The following is a 17,391-nucleotide window of genomic DNA, read 5'->3' on the forward strand; positions in this document are numbered from 1 at the left end:
TATTTAGTAAAACTTACCACCCAGAAAAGGAACAAGTGAGCAAGTCTAGCTACATGATTCAATGTAACTCGGAGTCCCATAGCAGTGTTCCAGAAGTTAACACAAGCTCCCATCTCTCAAAGTCTACTCAAAAAGATGTATGGGAACCCTGGTATCTACCAATTCTTCTTTCTTCTCTTATGTAACAACTCGTTGGACCTTCAAAAAAATTTCACTTTAAGTAAGTTGCAGTAGTTCATCAACTAAAAAAATCCCAATAATACTCAGTATAATCAGGAAATTCTCAGTTTAGAATGCAGATATTAACTGTTATAACAGTTTTATGGTCTAAGACTGTAACAGTTTTAGAGGCCCCAGTGAAAGTGGTAAGCACTTAGAAGACTTATAAAAGTGCCAAATGATAACTAATATTATAAAAGATTACTCAATGAGTTTAAAAGTCAGTTTTACTCTTCAGAACATCCACTTCTCCTTCTGGATGATATTTTGGCTTTAAATATCAAATTACCAACCAATACTATTGTCAGCATTTGCTCCTAAATAAGGTAGGTGCATTTTCTTCTTCCACATTAATAAAAAAAAAAATTCCCTTTCATGTACTTTTGCTCACCCTACTTAGAAAGGAAAGGGGAAAGGAAAGAATCTGGTGAGAAGATAAAGCACATATCTTATAAAACAATGAGGTTGCTTTAGCTTTTTCAAGGCAAGTGCATATTCAAAAACACTTTCTCTTATTCTGAGAAAAATCCCTGTGCTAATTTCTGAAAATAACTTTACCCTTTTTGATACAAGCAGGTATACCTGGTACCTGTTTGTTACTGGCATGACACTAATTAAGTCACTGCCATTCATCATGAAACCAGGGTTGCAAACAACATATACAATGTCCCTGTGGGAATATGCTGGACAGGTTTTATTTAGCTTGTATCCAAGTCTGGCTTCTGTGTTGGAGCACTGGATCACAGGAGAAGATTTTTTTTTTTAAATAATTTTATTTTTTTAATGGGGAAACATCAATAAATCAGGATACATATATTCAAAGATAACAAGTCCAGGTCATCTTGTCTTTCAATTATGTTGCATACCCATCACCCAAAGTCAGATTGTCCTCTGTCACCTTCTATCTTGTTTTCTTTGTGCCCCTCCCCCTCCCCCTCCCCCTTTCCCTTTCCCTTTCCCTACTCCCCCAGTAACCACCACACTCTTATCAATGTCTCTTAGTTTCACTTTTATGTCCCACCTACGTATGGAATAATGCAGTTCCTGGTTTTTCTGATTTACTTATTTCGCTTTGTATTATATTATCAAGATCCCACCATTTTGCTGTAAATGATCCGATGTCATCATTTCTTATGGCTGAGTAGTATTCCATAGTGTATATGTGCCACATCTTCTTTATCCAGTCATCTATTGATGAGCTTTTTGGTTGTTTCCATGTCCTGGCCACTGTGAACAATGCTGCAATAAACATGGGGCTGCATGTGTCTTTACGTATCAATGTTTCTGAGTTTTTGGGGTATATACCCAGTAAAGGGATTGCTGGGTCATAAGGTAGTTCTATTTTCAGATTTTTGAGGAACCACCATACTTTCTTCCATAATGGTTGTACTACTTTACATTCCCACCAACAGTGGATGAGGGTTCCTTTTTCTCCACAGCCTCTCCAACATTTGCTATTACCTGTCTTGCTAATAATAGCTAATCGAACAGGTGTGAGGTGATATCTCATTGCAGTTTTGATTTGCATTTCTCTAATAGCTAAAGAAGATGAGCATCTTTTCATATATCTGTTGGCCATTTGTATTTCTTCCTGGGAGAAGTGTCTGTTCATATCCTCTTCCCATTTTTTTATTGGATTGTTTGTTTGTTTGTTGTTGAGTTTTATGAGTTCTTTGTATATTTTGGATATTAGGCCCTTATCTGAGCAGGTGTTTAAAAATATCATTTCCCAATTAGTTGGCTGTCTGTTTATCTTGTTATCAATTTCTCTTGCTGAGCAAAAACTTCTTAGTCTGATGTAGTCCCATTCATTAATTTTTGCTTTCACTTCTCTTGCCTGTGGAGTCAAATTCATAAAATGCTCTTTAAAGCCCAGGTCCATGAGTTTGGTACCTATGTCTTCTTCTATGTACTTTATTGTTTCAGGTCTTATGTTTAGATCTTTGATCCATTTTGAGTTAATTTTAGTACAGGGGGACAAACTGTAGTCCAGTTTCATTCTTCTGCATGTGGCTTTCAAGTTTTCCCAGCACCATTTGCTGAAGAGGCTTTCTTTTCTCCATTGTGTGTTGTTGGCCCCTTTATCAAAAATTATTTGACTATATATATGTGGTTTTATTTCTGGGTTTTCTATTCTGTTTCATTGGTCTGAGTGTCTATTTTTCTGCCAATTCCATGCTGTTTTGATTGTCATGGCCCTATAATATAGTTTGAAGTCAGGTATTGTAATGCCCCCAGCTTCATTCTTTTCTTTAGGATTCCTTTGGCTATTCAGGGTTTTTTGTAGTTCCATATAAATCTGATGATTTTTTGCTCCATTTCTTTAAAAAATGTCATTGGAAGTTTGATGGGAATTGCATTAAATTTGTATATTGCTTTGGGTAATATAGCCATCTTGATTATATTTATTCTTCCTAACCAAGAACAAGGTATATTCTTCCATCTCATTATATCTTTTTCGATTTCCCTTAATAATGATTTATACTTTTCATTATATAAGTCCTTTACATTCTTTGTTATGTTTATTCCTAAGTATTTTATTTTTTTTTGTTGTAATCGTGAAGGGGATTATTCTTTTGAGTTCGTTCTCAATTGTTTCATTGTTGGCATATAGAAAGGCTATTGACTTCTATATGTTAATTTTATATCCTGCGACCTTACTTTATTGGCTTATTGTTTCTAGTAGTCTTTTTGTGGATTCTTTGGGGTTTTCGATGTATAGGATTATATCATCTGCAAAAAGTGATACCTTTACTTCTTTTACGATATGGATGCCTTTTATTTCTTTGTCTTGTCTGATTGCTCTGGCTAGAATCTCTAATACCACATTAAATAAGAGTGGAGAGAGTGGACAACCCTGTCTTGTTCCTGATTTAAGGGGGAAAGCCTTCAGTTTAGAAATAAAATCAACAAAGGAGATAAGTAAGCATTAATACAAATTTAAAGAAACATTTATTTTATAAAACAATGATTGTATTTCAAGAAAATGATGATATAAAATTGAATTTCTTTTTTTTAATGTTTTATTTTATTGATTTTAGAGAGAGGAAGTTAGAGAGTGAGAGAGAAACAGGAATATTGTTCCTGGATGTGCCCTAACTGGGGATTGAACCAGCAACTTCTGTGCTTCGGGATGATGCCCTAAACAACCAAACTCTCTGGCCAGACCTAAAACTGAATTTCTAATCACAGTTACTTTCCATTAACTTCAGCATTCATTAAATTGATAGCAAGAGTTTCAGCATAGCTAGAGTGATTTAAACTTGTATTAAAAATATATAAGTATTTTGATGCACTAATTGTTTTTGTATGTGTGTGTTTGTGTGTGTGTGTGAGAGAGATAAAGAATCAGAGAAGCAGAGGAAGGGGAAGGGAAAGAGATGAGAAGCATCAACTAGTAGTTGCAGCGCTTTCGTTGTTCATTGATTGCTTTCTCATATGCGCCTTGACCAGGGGGCTCCAGCCAAGCTGGTGATCTCTTGCTGAAGCCTGAATCTTGAGCTCAAGGTCGCACCTTGTGCTTCTAGCCAATGACCTTTGGCACAAGCAAGAGATCATGTGATTATGCCTATGATCCCACGCTCAAGTCAGTGACCCTATGCTCAAGTTGGTGAGCCCGGGCTCATCTGTATACACACTGATATTTTTAGCAAAGAAAGTGAGAAACACAAAGTTATTTTGTTTTGCTTTCTTTAGAAGTTACTTTTTCCTGAACCTTTAGGAATTGTAAAAATAATCCACCAAGATAATTTCCTACTCAGACAGCTGTGTATATGTTATTTTAGAAATATATTGTACTACAAATAGAGTAATATGTATATTGTGTATTCTACAATATAAGATTGAAGTGAAGGAATTGTGAATATTTAAAAGAGATAATAATATACAAAAAGTTTGATTTTATTATTATTAAATTTAATACAGTGACATTGATAAATCAGGGTACATATGTTGAGAGAAAACATCTGATTTTTTTTTTTTTTTCTGAAGCTGGAAACGGGGAGAGACAGACAGACTCCCGCATGCGCCCGACCGGGATCCACCCGGCACGCCCACCAGGGGGCGATGTTCTGTCTCTCTGGGGCATCGCTCTGCCGCGACCAGAGCCACTCTAGTGCCTGGGGCAGAGGTCAAGGAGCCATCCCCAGCACCCGGGCCATCTTTGCTCCAATGGAGCCTTGGATGCGTGACGGGAAGAGAGAGACAGAGAGGAAGTAGGGGGGTGGTGGAGAAGCAAATGGGCGCTTCTCCTATGTGCCCTGGCCGGGAATCGAACCCGGGTCCCCCGCACGCCAGGCGGACACTCTACCGCTGAGCCAACTGGCCAGGGCCTCTCCTGATTATTTTGACATTTGATTATGCTGCATACCCCTCACCCGAAGTCAAAACGTCTTCCATCACCTTGTATCTGGTTTTCTTTGTGCCCCTCCCCTCCCCCACCCCCTGTCTCTCTTTCCTCGCCCCATCCCCCCAACACCCCCCTTTGTTACCATCACATTCTTGTCTATGTCTCTGAGTCTCATTTTTATGTCCCATGTATGTATGGATTCATATAGTTCTTAGGTTTTTCTGATTCACTTATTTCATACCATATAATGTTATCAAGGTCCATCCATGTTATTGTAAATGATCTGATGTCATCAGTAAAAAAATTTTGAGCTTTTATGAGGGAAGAGTGTACCTTTATTACATAGCCCAAACCCAAAAATTAATATAAAAGAATAATATATTATAAACTCAAAAATATAAAACATCTTAAAAATATTAATTTTATTTTGAAGCTATCTCCAAAATGACAGGCAAAACAAATAGCTGGCAATCCAATATTTTAATCTTGGTCTATGCTCCAGATTTATTTTAAATCTTTTATTACATTGTAAATTATTTTATTAAAAATTTAAGTGTGATGTTTACAAATCTTATTCTCCTTAGGAGATATATATTTGTACATTTGTACATTTTTCTACCCTAAATTCTCCCTTTTCCATTTTTATATATTAACAATGCAGATGAAGTTAATGAAGTGCCTTGGTAATTGGCCCATTGCAGCAACTTTAAGTTTAACACAGTAAATTAATAGAACATAAGAAGAAATCAAATAGTGCTGCTCTTAATTCTCCAGTATGACATGTATAAATATAACTCTAAACAAAAAAAAATTAAATTGGTATTTGGGCAAGACACCCATATAGCATCTTACAGCTACTTGAGTTATCCAAACATGGCTTTTTCCTAAAAATGACAGTGAATAGAATTGTCAAAGTCTCCACAGTGAACAATTTTAAATTTAGTCCCGGACACCAATGCGCTGTAGAAATAGGATATACCTGGGGTGAGAAAGGCCCCAGAATGATCCATAATATTCTGAAGAGCTTAACCTCAAACCCCACAGAAAGTTTTCTTACACACATAATAGCTAAAGCAACTCTGCACAGATTGCTCTTGTTATATTGATAGTAAAAGTAGGTGAAAATATTTTTAGTAAGGAAATGCAATTCTGACAGCACACTCACACAGGCACAGTTTTGAACAGCACCATATAGAATGCAAACAAAATCTGCATGAAAGTATGTCAAGAAGGAAAACCACCAATTAGTTCAAGAAACATGTTTAATTAATACATTCTTCATGACATGAAGACATTTGTACACACAGGTTCCAACTACTGCAATGCCAGGAACTACAAGAAAGCAGAAAACAAATGACATACTACTCTAAAATATAATTACCTAGTTTCAAAATCTAGCAGAAGAAACTAATATTGATTACATTTCAGTGTCCAGGAATGCTATTTTATTTAAACACATATACATTTATATTCCATCTGGATATTTCACTGTCTAAGTGCCATTCCCTGGAATCACTTAAAGAACCTTCAGGCCTGATCAGGCGGTGGCGCAGTGGATAGAGCACCGGGCTGGGATGCGGGGAACACAGGTTTGAGACCCCAAGGTCGCCAGCTTGAGTGTGGGCTCATCTAGCTTGAGCACAAAAGCTCACTAGCTTGGACCCCAGGTCGCTGCTCGAGCAAGGAGTTACTCAGTCTGCTGATGTATGGTCAAGGCACATTCGAGACAGCAATCAATGAACAGCTAAGGTGTCACAACAGAAACCTGATGTGTGATGCTTCTCATCTCTCTCCATTCCTGTCTGTCTGTCCCTATCTATCCCACTATCTGAATCTCTCTCTGTCTCTGTAAAAAAAAAAAGAATCTTCAATAAGTCAGAGAAGAGTTCTTGCTTTATTTAGAATATTACTCAAAACATATTTGGGATGCAATCTCATATGACCAATCACCTTGAAAAAAAATGTTATTTAGGATTTGTTACTATGTGGACATATAGAATACAAATAAATACATAATCACCAACACAAGGTTGAATATCATACAAAGGTCTGATATTTCTAGACTAGTTTACTTAATTTCAAGCTATAAAAAATATAGAAACTAATCAACTCATTAAAAATGTACTTTTTCACATTAATACTTTAAGTATCATCCACGTTCCGGACACTACGTACCATAAGAACAGTCAAAGCTGTGAGTCGGCCACCTGAGGAAAAAAAATCAGTTTGAATAATTGAGCACATGTGTTTCTACAGAGAGAAGATTCACTTTAATTTTGAGCAGATCATCTATAAACTACAGCAAAGGATAAGTTTATCAATCTAGTTTTGTGTGACTGCTAGTGATTCCAGCTCATTTTGATCCCAGAACCCTTCTCATCTGATTCCAGACTTAGAGTCTAACTTGTGAAATGCTTAATAGGAGCCTCACTTGTCAAGGTTTTGTGCTCAGTCATCACATCAGAGTATAAAAATTAGAATTATTTTAAAAATTAAAAAATTAGTGTAAAAATTAGAATTTATTAGATTAGAGGAAAATCATTTTAAGAATGTGTTATCTTATTGTAGTTCATTTAGTATTCAGTCTTTCATTTTTATGATTTGTTAGCAATTTCATTTATATTGTTCCCTTAAAGTGAGTCTGTGGACTAAGTTGTAAATGAAGTTCTGTTAATTGGTTACATAGACACATTTTGCAATGTCAGAAACAATATGTTATCTCATCATCAATCATTCTTCATGCATCCCACCCCCAAATTAAGACACGGTCTTAATTTCAAATACCAAGAACATTCTAAGAATGCAAATGAAACACCAGGATACATGGATAAATTACACATAGAAACTTAAACATGCATTTCTGACTATCCAGAGAGTAATAAATAATACCACGTAATCTTAATTCTTAGAAATGTCAGTTAGTATTATCTCTGCTTCTAAGCTGCCATAATGTTTATTATATTTCTACAAGTCAAAACATACAATGTTATGATTCCTTCTGACTTTTTTCTTTTACACAAAAATTATCAGATGTTTATTATCTCAACATGACTTCAGATTTACAGGCACAATGACAGTTTAACCACAGTGTTCAGAGAGAAAATATAAGAGGCCTAAGGTGTATTTTATAAAAAGATTAACCTTACTAAAGTAGTCTAATGTAAATAAAAGTACTACATATTTTTCTTCATTTATTCATCAAATATCTTTGTATTTCATTCAACTATCACAACTATACTCTATCATTTCCTTTAGTATATATTGTGTGAACCTTGTGAGCCTACATAAAATGTGCTCCACCAGCCTTTGTAAGATAAAAACTAACCCAATTTATGTGTATATAATGTATGAATAGAAAAACTTGATTTACAATTTGCCAACACAAAATAACACTATCACCTGCAAAGCAGTTTTATGTATTATAACCTCCATATAAACACAGCAATTGAGAAAGCCACTTCATCCTATTAGGAATTCTCATTTGAGGCACCCTTAAAAACTATTATCCACATGTTTCTAGTCCTACTTTTGCTTATATTTGTCATGTTATCTGTACTCTTAAAATAAGCATACATGCCATTATAACATTTGTGACAGGTTGTTTGTCTAAGTACGGATAATTGAAATATGATATTTCCACTTAGAACTCTAAGGTCTCATCAGGGAGGGGTATAAAAACCAAAATAATTTCTATATCTTTACCTAAATACTCAAATCGTTCAGCTGATGATTTGTAATGTCCTAAAACGAAGGAAAAAAATAGAAATAATTTTAAAAAGAAGTAAAAAATAGTAAAACTTATAGATCCCTAAATTAATAAGTTTTGATCTTTGCCTTTGTACAGAATCTCACATAATGTTATTTTCTTTACATAAATTATGTTAATGTTTCTCATTTAAAGTATTATCATAAAATATTATAAATTTATATTTAATGTCATAAGTCTTCTTCTTCTCCCGTAAGATTTCCTGTGACAATATTCTGTGGTACAGCATGCAAATTTAACATTAGTGTATTGTTAATAATAGTCTATGGTGTAAAAGAAATTCTACTTACTATTAAATATACAGTTAGGCTTAATAAATGCTGTAGATGTTATTCTGTAATACAGTGAAATTTCAACATAATCAGGTCCATTTATGAAAAACCCATAGCTAACATCATGCTTAATGGTGAAAGACTGAAAGTTTTCCCCTTAAGACCAGGACAAGATAGGATGACCATGTTTGCCACTTCTATTCAATATAACAGTGAAAGTTACAATTAGAGAATTAGGCAAGAAAAATAGCATCCAAATTAGGAAAGAAGAAAGAAATTATCTCTGTTCTACATGACATGATTTTTTTGAAGTACAAAACTGTAAAGATTATACTCATATGCAGGCACTCACATCATTCACCTGCTGCAACTAATAAATACATTTTATTAAAGTTACAGGCTACAGAATTGACAAGTAAAAATCAGATGCATTTCTATACAGTAACAATGAGCAAATCAAATAAAAGTGTAAAAGAAAAAACACAGTTTAGTTACAATAGGATTCTAAAAGTGTAAACTACTTATGTAGAAAACTTAACTAAGTTGCTGAAAGACTCCTACACTGGCAACTATAAAACATTGCTGAAAGAAACAGAAGATAATATAAATAAATAAAAAGACATCCTTTGATCATACATTTGAAGATCTTATATAGTAAAGATGTTAAACTACACAAAGCAATCTACAGATTATACACAACCCACATCAACATCTTAAATATACATTTGCAAAAATAGGAAAATCTATATGTAATTCATATGAGATCTCAGGGACCAGAAATAGCCAAGACAATCTTAAAATGGAAGAGCAGAGTTGGAAAAACTCACATTACCTGATTTTAAATGTACTCAAAAGCTACAATAATCAAAACACAGTGGTATAGGCATAAATACAGACACACCAATGGAATAGAATACAGAGCCCACCAATAAAGCTTCACATATATGGTCAAATGATTGAATGAAAGGGTGCAAAGAACATTAAATTGGGAAAGGCCAATCTTTCAACAAATGGTTCTTGGAAAACTGGATATGTACATACAATCCATGAAGTTTGATCCTTATCTTACATCATATACAGAAATAAATTCAAAATGGGTCAAAGAACTAAATAAGAGCTATAACTATAACACTCTTAGAAAAACAAATAGAGGACAAGCTTCATGATGATAAGTCTGACAATGATTTCTTGGGTGTGACACCAAAAGCCCAAGTGACAAAGAAAAACATAGATAAATTGGACTTCACCAAATTTATAAACAATTATCAATAGAGTGAAAAGGCGATCCATAGAATAAAAGAAAACACCGGCAAAGAATACATCTGATAAGGAATTAATATCCAAAATGCATAATGAAATCCTAAAACTTAGTAATGGAAAAAACCCCAAACAAAAATGTGCAAAGGACATGAATAGATATTTCCCCAAAGGAGATATACAAAACACCAAGAAGCACAGGAAATATGACCACTAGTCAATAAAAACCACAATGCAAATAAAAACCGCAGTGAGATACATTAGGATGGCTAGTATCAAAAACAGGAAATAACACGTGTTGGTAAAGACGTAGAGAAATTGGAACTTTGTGCATCACTGGTGGATATGTCAAATGATGCAGTTGCTATGGAGACCATGTGGCTGTTCCTCAAAAAGTAAACAGAGAATACCCACATAACCCTGCAGCTCTACTCCTGGGTCTGTACCCCAAATTGAAACAGGCCTCAAACAGGTCCTCAAATGCCAATATTCAGATAAGCATGTTCAGAATAGCCAAAAGTTTAAACAACCCACGTGTCTATCATCAGTGAATGGATAAAAAAATGTGGTATATACAAACAATGGAATATTACTCAATCATAAAAAGGAATAGAGTTCTGACACATGCTACAGGGTAGATGAACCTTGAAAGCCTTACACTAAGTGAAATAAGCCAGAAGTGATTGCAGTTCTGTGAGGTTCTTAAGGTAGTCAATTCCCAGAAAATTAAATACAATTGTCAGGGTTGGGCGGGGGCCGGGGCGGCTGGAAAATTGTTGTTTAATGTGTATAATGTTTCAGTTTTAGTTTTGGATGTACAGAAATGATGGCTGCACAACAGTGGGAATGTACTTAAAGCCCCTGACATGTACCCATGAAATGGTTAAGTGGTAAAAATAAAATAAAAGTTGATCTGTAAAAATTAGCATAGAAAGTGGCTTGAATATTTCTGAAAAAGCAGTGCTCTGATAGATATTAAAACATATTACAGCCGTACAAGAAAGCATAAAAGATGTGGTGTAGGCAGAGTTCAAGGGAAGAGAGACAAGAAGAACATCTATGAATTTAATGTATGATAAAAACTGGAACTTCAAGCAGTTGGAGAGAAGACAAATGTGTATATACCAACGTCAGATGTAACAATGATTTAAGTGCAAAGAATGCAATAAAGACATGTGGTTGAAATTTTTATGATTTCAGCATGGGGATGAACTACAGTTTTTATAATAAAGACTGAATACACATAGCCACTAGAAAGAGAAACTGATACATCCAACTACCTATTAATGTAAAATTTCTGCACATATAAATATTACGGATAGAAAATGTTAAATAAATATAGTATATATTGAAGCCATCATTAAAAATGTGGAAATAAGCGCTGGCCGGATGGCTCAGTGGAGACGCTTCGGCCTGGCTTGCGGGAGTCCCGGGTTCGCTTCCAGCCAGGGCACACAGGGGAGGTGCCCGTCTGCTTCTCCACCCCTTTCCCTCTCCTTCATCTCTGTCTCTCTCTTCCCCTCCCGCAGCCAATGCTCCATTGGAATAGAGTTGGCTCCGGTGCTGAGGATGGCTCTGTGGCCTCTGTGTCGGGTGCTAGAGTGGCTCTGGTTTCAACAGTGCGACGCCCCAGATGGGCAGAGCTTCGCCTCCCTGGTGGGCGTGCCGGGTGGATTCCGGTCAGGTGCTTGCGGGAGTCTGTCCGGCTGCCTTTCCGTTTCCAACTTCGAAAGAATACAAAAAAAGAAAAAAGAAAGAAAAAAAAGTGGGAATAAATGTAAATATAATGCCAACATAAGATATTAAATGTAAAATATGTAAGTTTAGAAAAATATGAACAGCATGATTCAATTTTTGGTTACCAACAACAACAAAAAAGAACACTGAAATATGTGTATGTATATGCATAAAGGAATATTAATGTACAGAAGCAGATAAAAAGACACCTAAACTATTAAGTGATATTTTTTAAGTGCGAGGAGGGGAAATTTTGTGACGAACTCTCATATACACTCCTACTGGGATCCACTCATCAATTCTTGTGTGGGGCTGATGCTCCATTACTGAGCTATTTTTAGCACCTAAGGTCATCGCTGGAACCAACCAGCTATCCTCAGCACTGAGGGTCCACGCTTGAACCAAGTGAGCCACTGGTTGCAGGACCGGAAGAGGAAGAGAAAAAAAGAAGAGGAAGAGGGAGAGATGAAAAGAGGGAGAGAGAGGAGAAGAGAAGGGTATAGTTTCTTCTCTTGTGTACCCTAACAGGGAATTGAACCTTGGACATCCATATGCCAGACCAACACTCTATCCACTGAGCCTACCAGCCAGAGCTACTATTAAGAGATTAACTCAGATAATGAATTAGAGAAAGAGAAGACAATATTTAGCTCTGTAAATTTTTGTAATATTTTAATTTTTATGAATTTATATTTGTGCACTATTTGCATAATTAAAAATTATATAAACTATATCCAAACATATAAACTCTTAAAAATATACTCACTAAAAAATAAGGCAATGAAAACTAGTTACAATTTCACTTCATGTTAAAAGGGTTTTGAAATTTTAATGAATTCTGTCAAATTAACGAAAAAACATTTTAGAAACCTAATTAAAAAATGAGTGAAGAACAAGAATAAATAAAAGTGGGCCAAAACAAGTTTACCTTCATTTATAATTAAATAAGTGCTAATTTACACATAAAATTATTTTCATCACCTTATGAAGTTATTAACAATATGAATAGGATAAAGAGTTACTGAACCTGGTTTAGTTCTTTTTGGAAGAGTAGGCTTTACACCTGGAAACATGAAATTGACTCCATTTACCAACAATACAAAATTAGGGATTTAATTTGATTTTTACCTTTTAAAAAAGATTAATTATTTCTCTAAATGAAAAATACACATGCTTCCCTATCTTTACAATTCCTCTTCTGGGAGTTACCCTAAATATAAATATATATCTATACAAGTATATATGGATTTTGCATAAGAATGTTTTGTATTCTAGAATGAAAATTCAGAAATTAACTGATAAAAATCATAAAAATAATGTATTCAAAATGAACATATGTATCTCTAAGAAATTAACTGTCCAATTTGTATCATGCTACATAGTTTTTATCCTTTTGTTTTCTGCTTAGTATTTCACTGTTTTCCACACTAGAACAATTATATCTATCTTATCATCATTAAAGGGTACTACGGTTTCGTTTTGTTTAGTTTTCTCTAACCGATAAAAGATATTTGACAGTAACATGAGGAATTTTAATTTTTGATAATTAAGAAAAGATCCATGTAGTTTATCGTTTTTATAAACATTTCCTCACAATTCTCTCTTCTTTGAAACACTAGAAGGAAGTATCAGTGTTTTATAAATCCTTTAAGATACAGTTATGGTTAACTCATTTAAAAGAGCATGTCAACAAACACGGTATCCCACAGTGCATATGCTCATGAGGACCATGTGAGAAAACACGGGTGGGTCGATGAATGTAAACTTCACGTGCAATCTTAATGTATCTGTCCACCAAAAGCCATCTGTTTCCCCACAAAACATTCATTTTTACCCATCACCTTATGACATTATTAACAATATGAACAGAATAAAGAGTTACTGGACCTGGTTTCCTTGAAACTGGAGATGTTTTTGGAACAGTAGGCTTAACACCTGGAAACAGGGAATTGATTACATATAATAACAATACAAAATTAGAGATTTAATTTGATTTATATTTTAAAAAAAGATTATTTTTCTAAATGGAAAACACATTTATTTTCTTATCTTTACAATTTCTCTTCTGGGAAGTTAGCTAAGTATATATCTATACAAGTACATATGAATTTTGCATAAGAATGTTTTCGATTCTAGAATGGAAATCCAGAAATTAAGTAATAAAAATCATAAAAATAATGTATTCAAAATAAACATATATATCTCTAAGAAACTAACTGTCCAATTTGTATCACACTACATACTTTTTATTATTTTATTATCTGTTTAATACTTCACAGTTTTTCATATTAAAACAATGATATCTATCTTGTCATCATTCTATGTTACTATGGATCCTTTTTTTACAGTCTTTCCTAAATGATGATAAAATATGATTGACAGTCTAATCAGGAATTTTGATTTTTGATTTTAAGAAAAGAACCCTGTAGTTTATCCTCCTTATATACATTTCCTCTCAATCCTCTCTTCTTTGAAACACTAGAAATATCTGTTCTTTTATAAATCCTTTATGAAATACTTACTGTTACCTCTTTTGAAAGAGCATATTAACAAACCCAGTATCCCACAGTGCATGTTCTCACTAGGACCATGTGAGTAAACACGGGTGAGTCAATGAATTTATATGTCACAAGAGTCTTAATGTATCAGTCCACCAAAAATGCATTAGTTTCTCTCCAAAACCTTATAACACGCAACTAAAGTACTCAAAGAAGCTACCGGTTTCCAGCTATAGAGGAATTATATAAAGGTGTTGTAATTACCATGTTAATTAGATGGTAACTCCCCTTATTCCTTTAAAATATTAGGACAACAGAAAATATACAAACAAACAAGAGCTAGTCATTAAATTTGAGATCAATACCCTTATGTTTAACAGGAAACTAAGTCCAAAGAAATGATGTTACTATAATAAGGAGAGCCAAACTAAGACCTTGTGTGAGGTCTGCTCAGGCTAAGCTCTTCCCAATACAGTCCCCTCTAGTCCACATGGAACAAGATACTCATCCCTACCCGGGAAACTGGATAATACTGAATCATATTATATATGATGTTTTTATTGTATATACACAATTATAATAAAGTTTAATTCATAAATTTGGGAAGATAAGCGATAAACAACTACTAATAAAATGGAATAATTGTAATAATATCCTATAATAAAAATATGTAATATTCTTCTCAGAATATCATATTGCATTGCACGCTCCCTCCTCCTATTGATGATGTGAGATGATACGGTGCCCACATGATGCGAAGTGAGGTGAATACACTGAGCCAAGGGATGATTCTTGTCTTAGGTGGGAAATAGTGGGACAGTGTGAGAAGTCATCATGCCACTCAGAATGGCAAGTAACTTATACTTATGAATTACTCTTTCCTGTTATTTGCATTAAATATTTTCACACCAGAGTTGCAGGCAATTGAAACTACAAAAAGTGAAACCACGGACAAGTGATGACTGCTGTATAGCTCTTGCTCCTTGTTCCTGCTGAAATCAAAGAGAAGCCAGAGATTGGAATACAGAAAAATAATTCCATCCACCATGTCAAAATCACCTCCAAAGCAGGGCAGCTGATGAGTAGTCCGTCCATGAAGTCCTCCATTTCATTTCAATAAATAAGGACTTTTCCTGTCTTTCTGTTGATGTGAAATTTACTTTCTATTGCCAAAAAGAAAGTTTAGTAAAGAGAAAAAGGCAAATTACATGTGGAAGGGAGAGGTGGGGTCTTGTTCTAGGACAGCACAGATTTCCCAGTTTAAAAGGTACTATATAGAAAGAATAAAACCGATTGCGGTCCAGGAAATAAAACATCATCCTGGATCACAAAGATAACTTGTAAAGGTGTCAACAGATCATTTTAAAAATAATAAAATAGCAATGTTGGTGACCTAGAAAACATATGTGTTAAAAATCATTAGCCATGGCCAGTCCTCTTCACTAATATTAACTGCAGTGATGCTGTAAATTAGATATGAGCTTCCTAGCTTCCTATAGGTCAGGTGCTGTGCTAAGTGCTCGAAATACACCCCATTTTAACTTTACTATTAAGCAATGATGAAGGACTTACATCATTTTATAAGTAAGTAAACACCTTACAGGTTTATATTACTTGTCCAAGTTTGTTCTAATGTCTGCAGACCACCGAAAAGTTATAGAACCACAAAGTATAATGACTAGAATGGCTATATGTTCTTTTACCTTTGTTACTAAATGTGACGAATGGGTGCAAATCATCAGATATTTAAAGAATGTAAAAAATCAGGAGCCATTTATAAATTTTAAAAAATATGAGCAGATAGTTACTAAACCTGAGACACTGAAAATTGTAGGTTTTGCACTGGGAAGTGTTGACATGCAAAAAAAGTGATGAAAACAGGATGAACTACTTGGCAATTATTACTTTTGAAAATTTATATAAATCTTGCCTTTAGATTTTCATTTTTTTTTAGGTATAAATTCCAGTGCTTCAATTTACTCTGATAAATAATTGTGATCCATTGTTACACATGAGAAACACCAAACAACAGCAATTTAGACACCATTGTGATGTACATAATGTGCTAAGACTCTATAAAATAAATTATGTCATACATTTGTCATGAAAATTAATATGAGAGAGATAATTACAAACACTGCTACTTTATGGAAATCCCATGTCATTGATATTGACTGTCAAAGAAATAAGATCTAAAGGAAAAAGAAAAAAAGATCCTTTGTACCTTTAGTACACTTTGGCAGCCCAGGCTCCCAAGTACTGTTAGCTCCACACACAACAGTTCTGCTGCCTTCAAGGAGAAATCCCCTCAGGCATTCAAGTGTAACCCTCGTTTTGTAGGAATATTTTGTTCCAGTTACCGATACAGTTTTTCCATTCTTGACTACTGAATACGGACATTGGACCACTGAAAAGCAGAGAAATTCCAGAATTAATGCAAAGCTGCTTTAACACAGGAAAGAAATCAAGTACAAAATAGTAATTTCCCCTGGAACACAGAGACAAGGACCCGAAGGCGGGATGTTAACCTTTTATAAAAATATTTTATTTGTGCATTTTAATTCCAGATAAAGAGATATAATCTTTTCTCCCATAGAATGGACTGTCATTATAGATTATTGGTTTTCTATATTTTTCCATTACTGACAAGTTTTGAGAAAGGTCTGACTACCACGGACAATTTTCAGGTTAGCTCAAATATAACTTTTGATGCTGTTTACTTCTAGGATTTGTTTCTAAATAAAAATCCATGTTGACACTGATTTAGTACCCTGACCTTTCTGAAGGCAGGAAAGAGTCTTCTAATAAGGTAATACTTGAGCTCAAGTGTAAAAGTTGGAGAGAAGCTAGCCATGCAAAGATATGCAAAGAGAATTAATTCATCAGGTCTCAACAGCATGCAGGACTGGGATGTTCAAGAAAAAGAAAGGCCAGTGGAAGTAGGGCTGTCGTTTCCAAACATTTTGTACTGGAACTCAGAGATCAAAAATCACATTGTAAATTGTAATCTCATAACCTGGGATAAAGTTAAAACTTAATATTTAGCCTTCGCACCCATATACTCTGGTATCTCCTGTTCTGCTCCACATCTTAGGAAGTAAAATGCTGGGCATGACCCTCCAGATTGATTTCAGGATCCACAACGGGTGCCAGAATTTGGGGAAAATCACAGACTAAACAAAACATAGCAAAAACACTGGCTGGTATTTAGATTAAATCTGAGCAACAGACAAGGGCCCACAATGCACAGTGTTTTAAGCCAGGAGAGTGCCCTTCCTCCCTGCGTGAGGATCT

The 17,391-nt window shown here is 34.7% G+C and overlaps 1 protein-coding gene across 1 annotated transcript in view; it reads right to left on the reverse strand.

Annotated features, from left to right (window-relative positions):
- The window catches only part of LOC136390835 (membrane cofactor protein-like), a 75,835-nt gene that overhangs the window by 47,128 nt on the left and 11,316 nt on the right, over nt 1-17,391 (reverse strand). The window contains exons 2-4 of the mRNA XM_066361860.1: nt 16,322-16,504; nt 13,487-13,534; nt 12,627-12,662 (exon numbers count right to left, since the gene is read on the reverse strand). Coding sequence (XP_066217957.1) covers nt 12,627-12,662; nt 13,487-13,534; nt 16,322-16,504 — 267 coding nt within the window. The remainder of the gene's footprint in view (nt 1-12,626; nt 12,663-13,486; nt 13,535-16,321; nt 16,505-17,391) is intronic.

Source organism: Saccopteryx leptura, chromosome 2, assembly GCF_036850995.1.
Source record: "Saccopteryx leptura isolate mSacLep1 chromosome 2, mSacLep1_pri_phased_curated, whole genome shotgun sequence".
Lineage (NCBI taxonomy): Eukaryota > Metazoa > Chordata > Mammalia > Chiroptera > Emballonuridae > Saccopteryx > Saccopteryx leptura.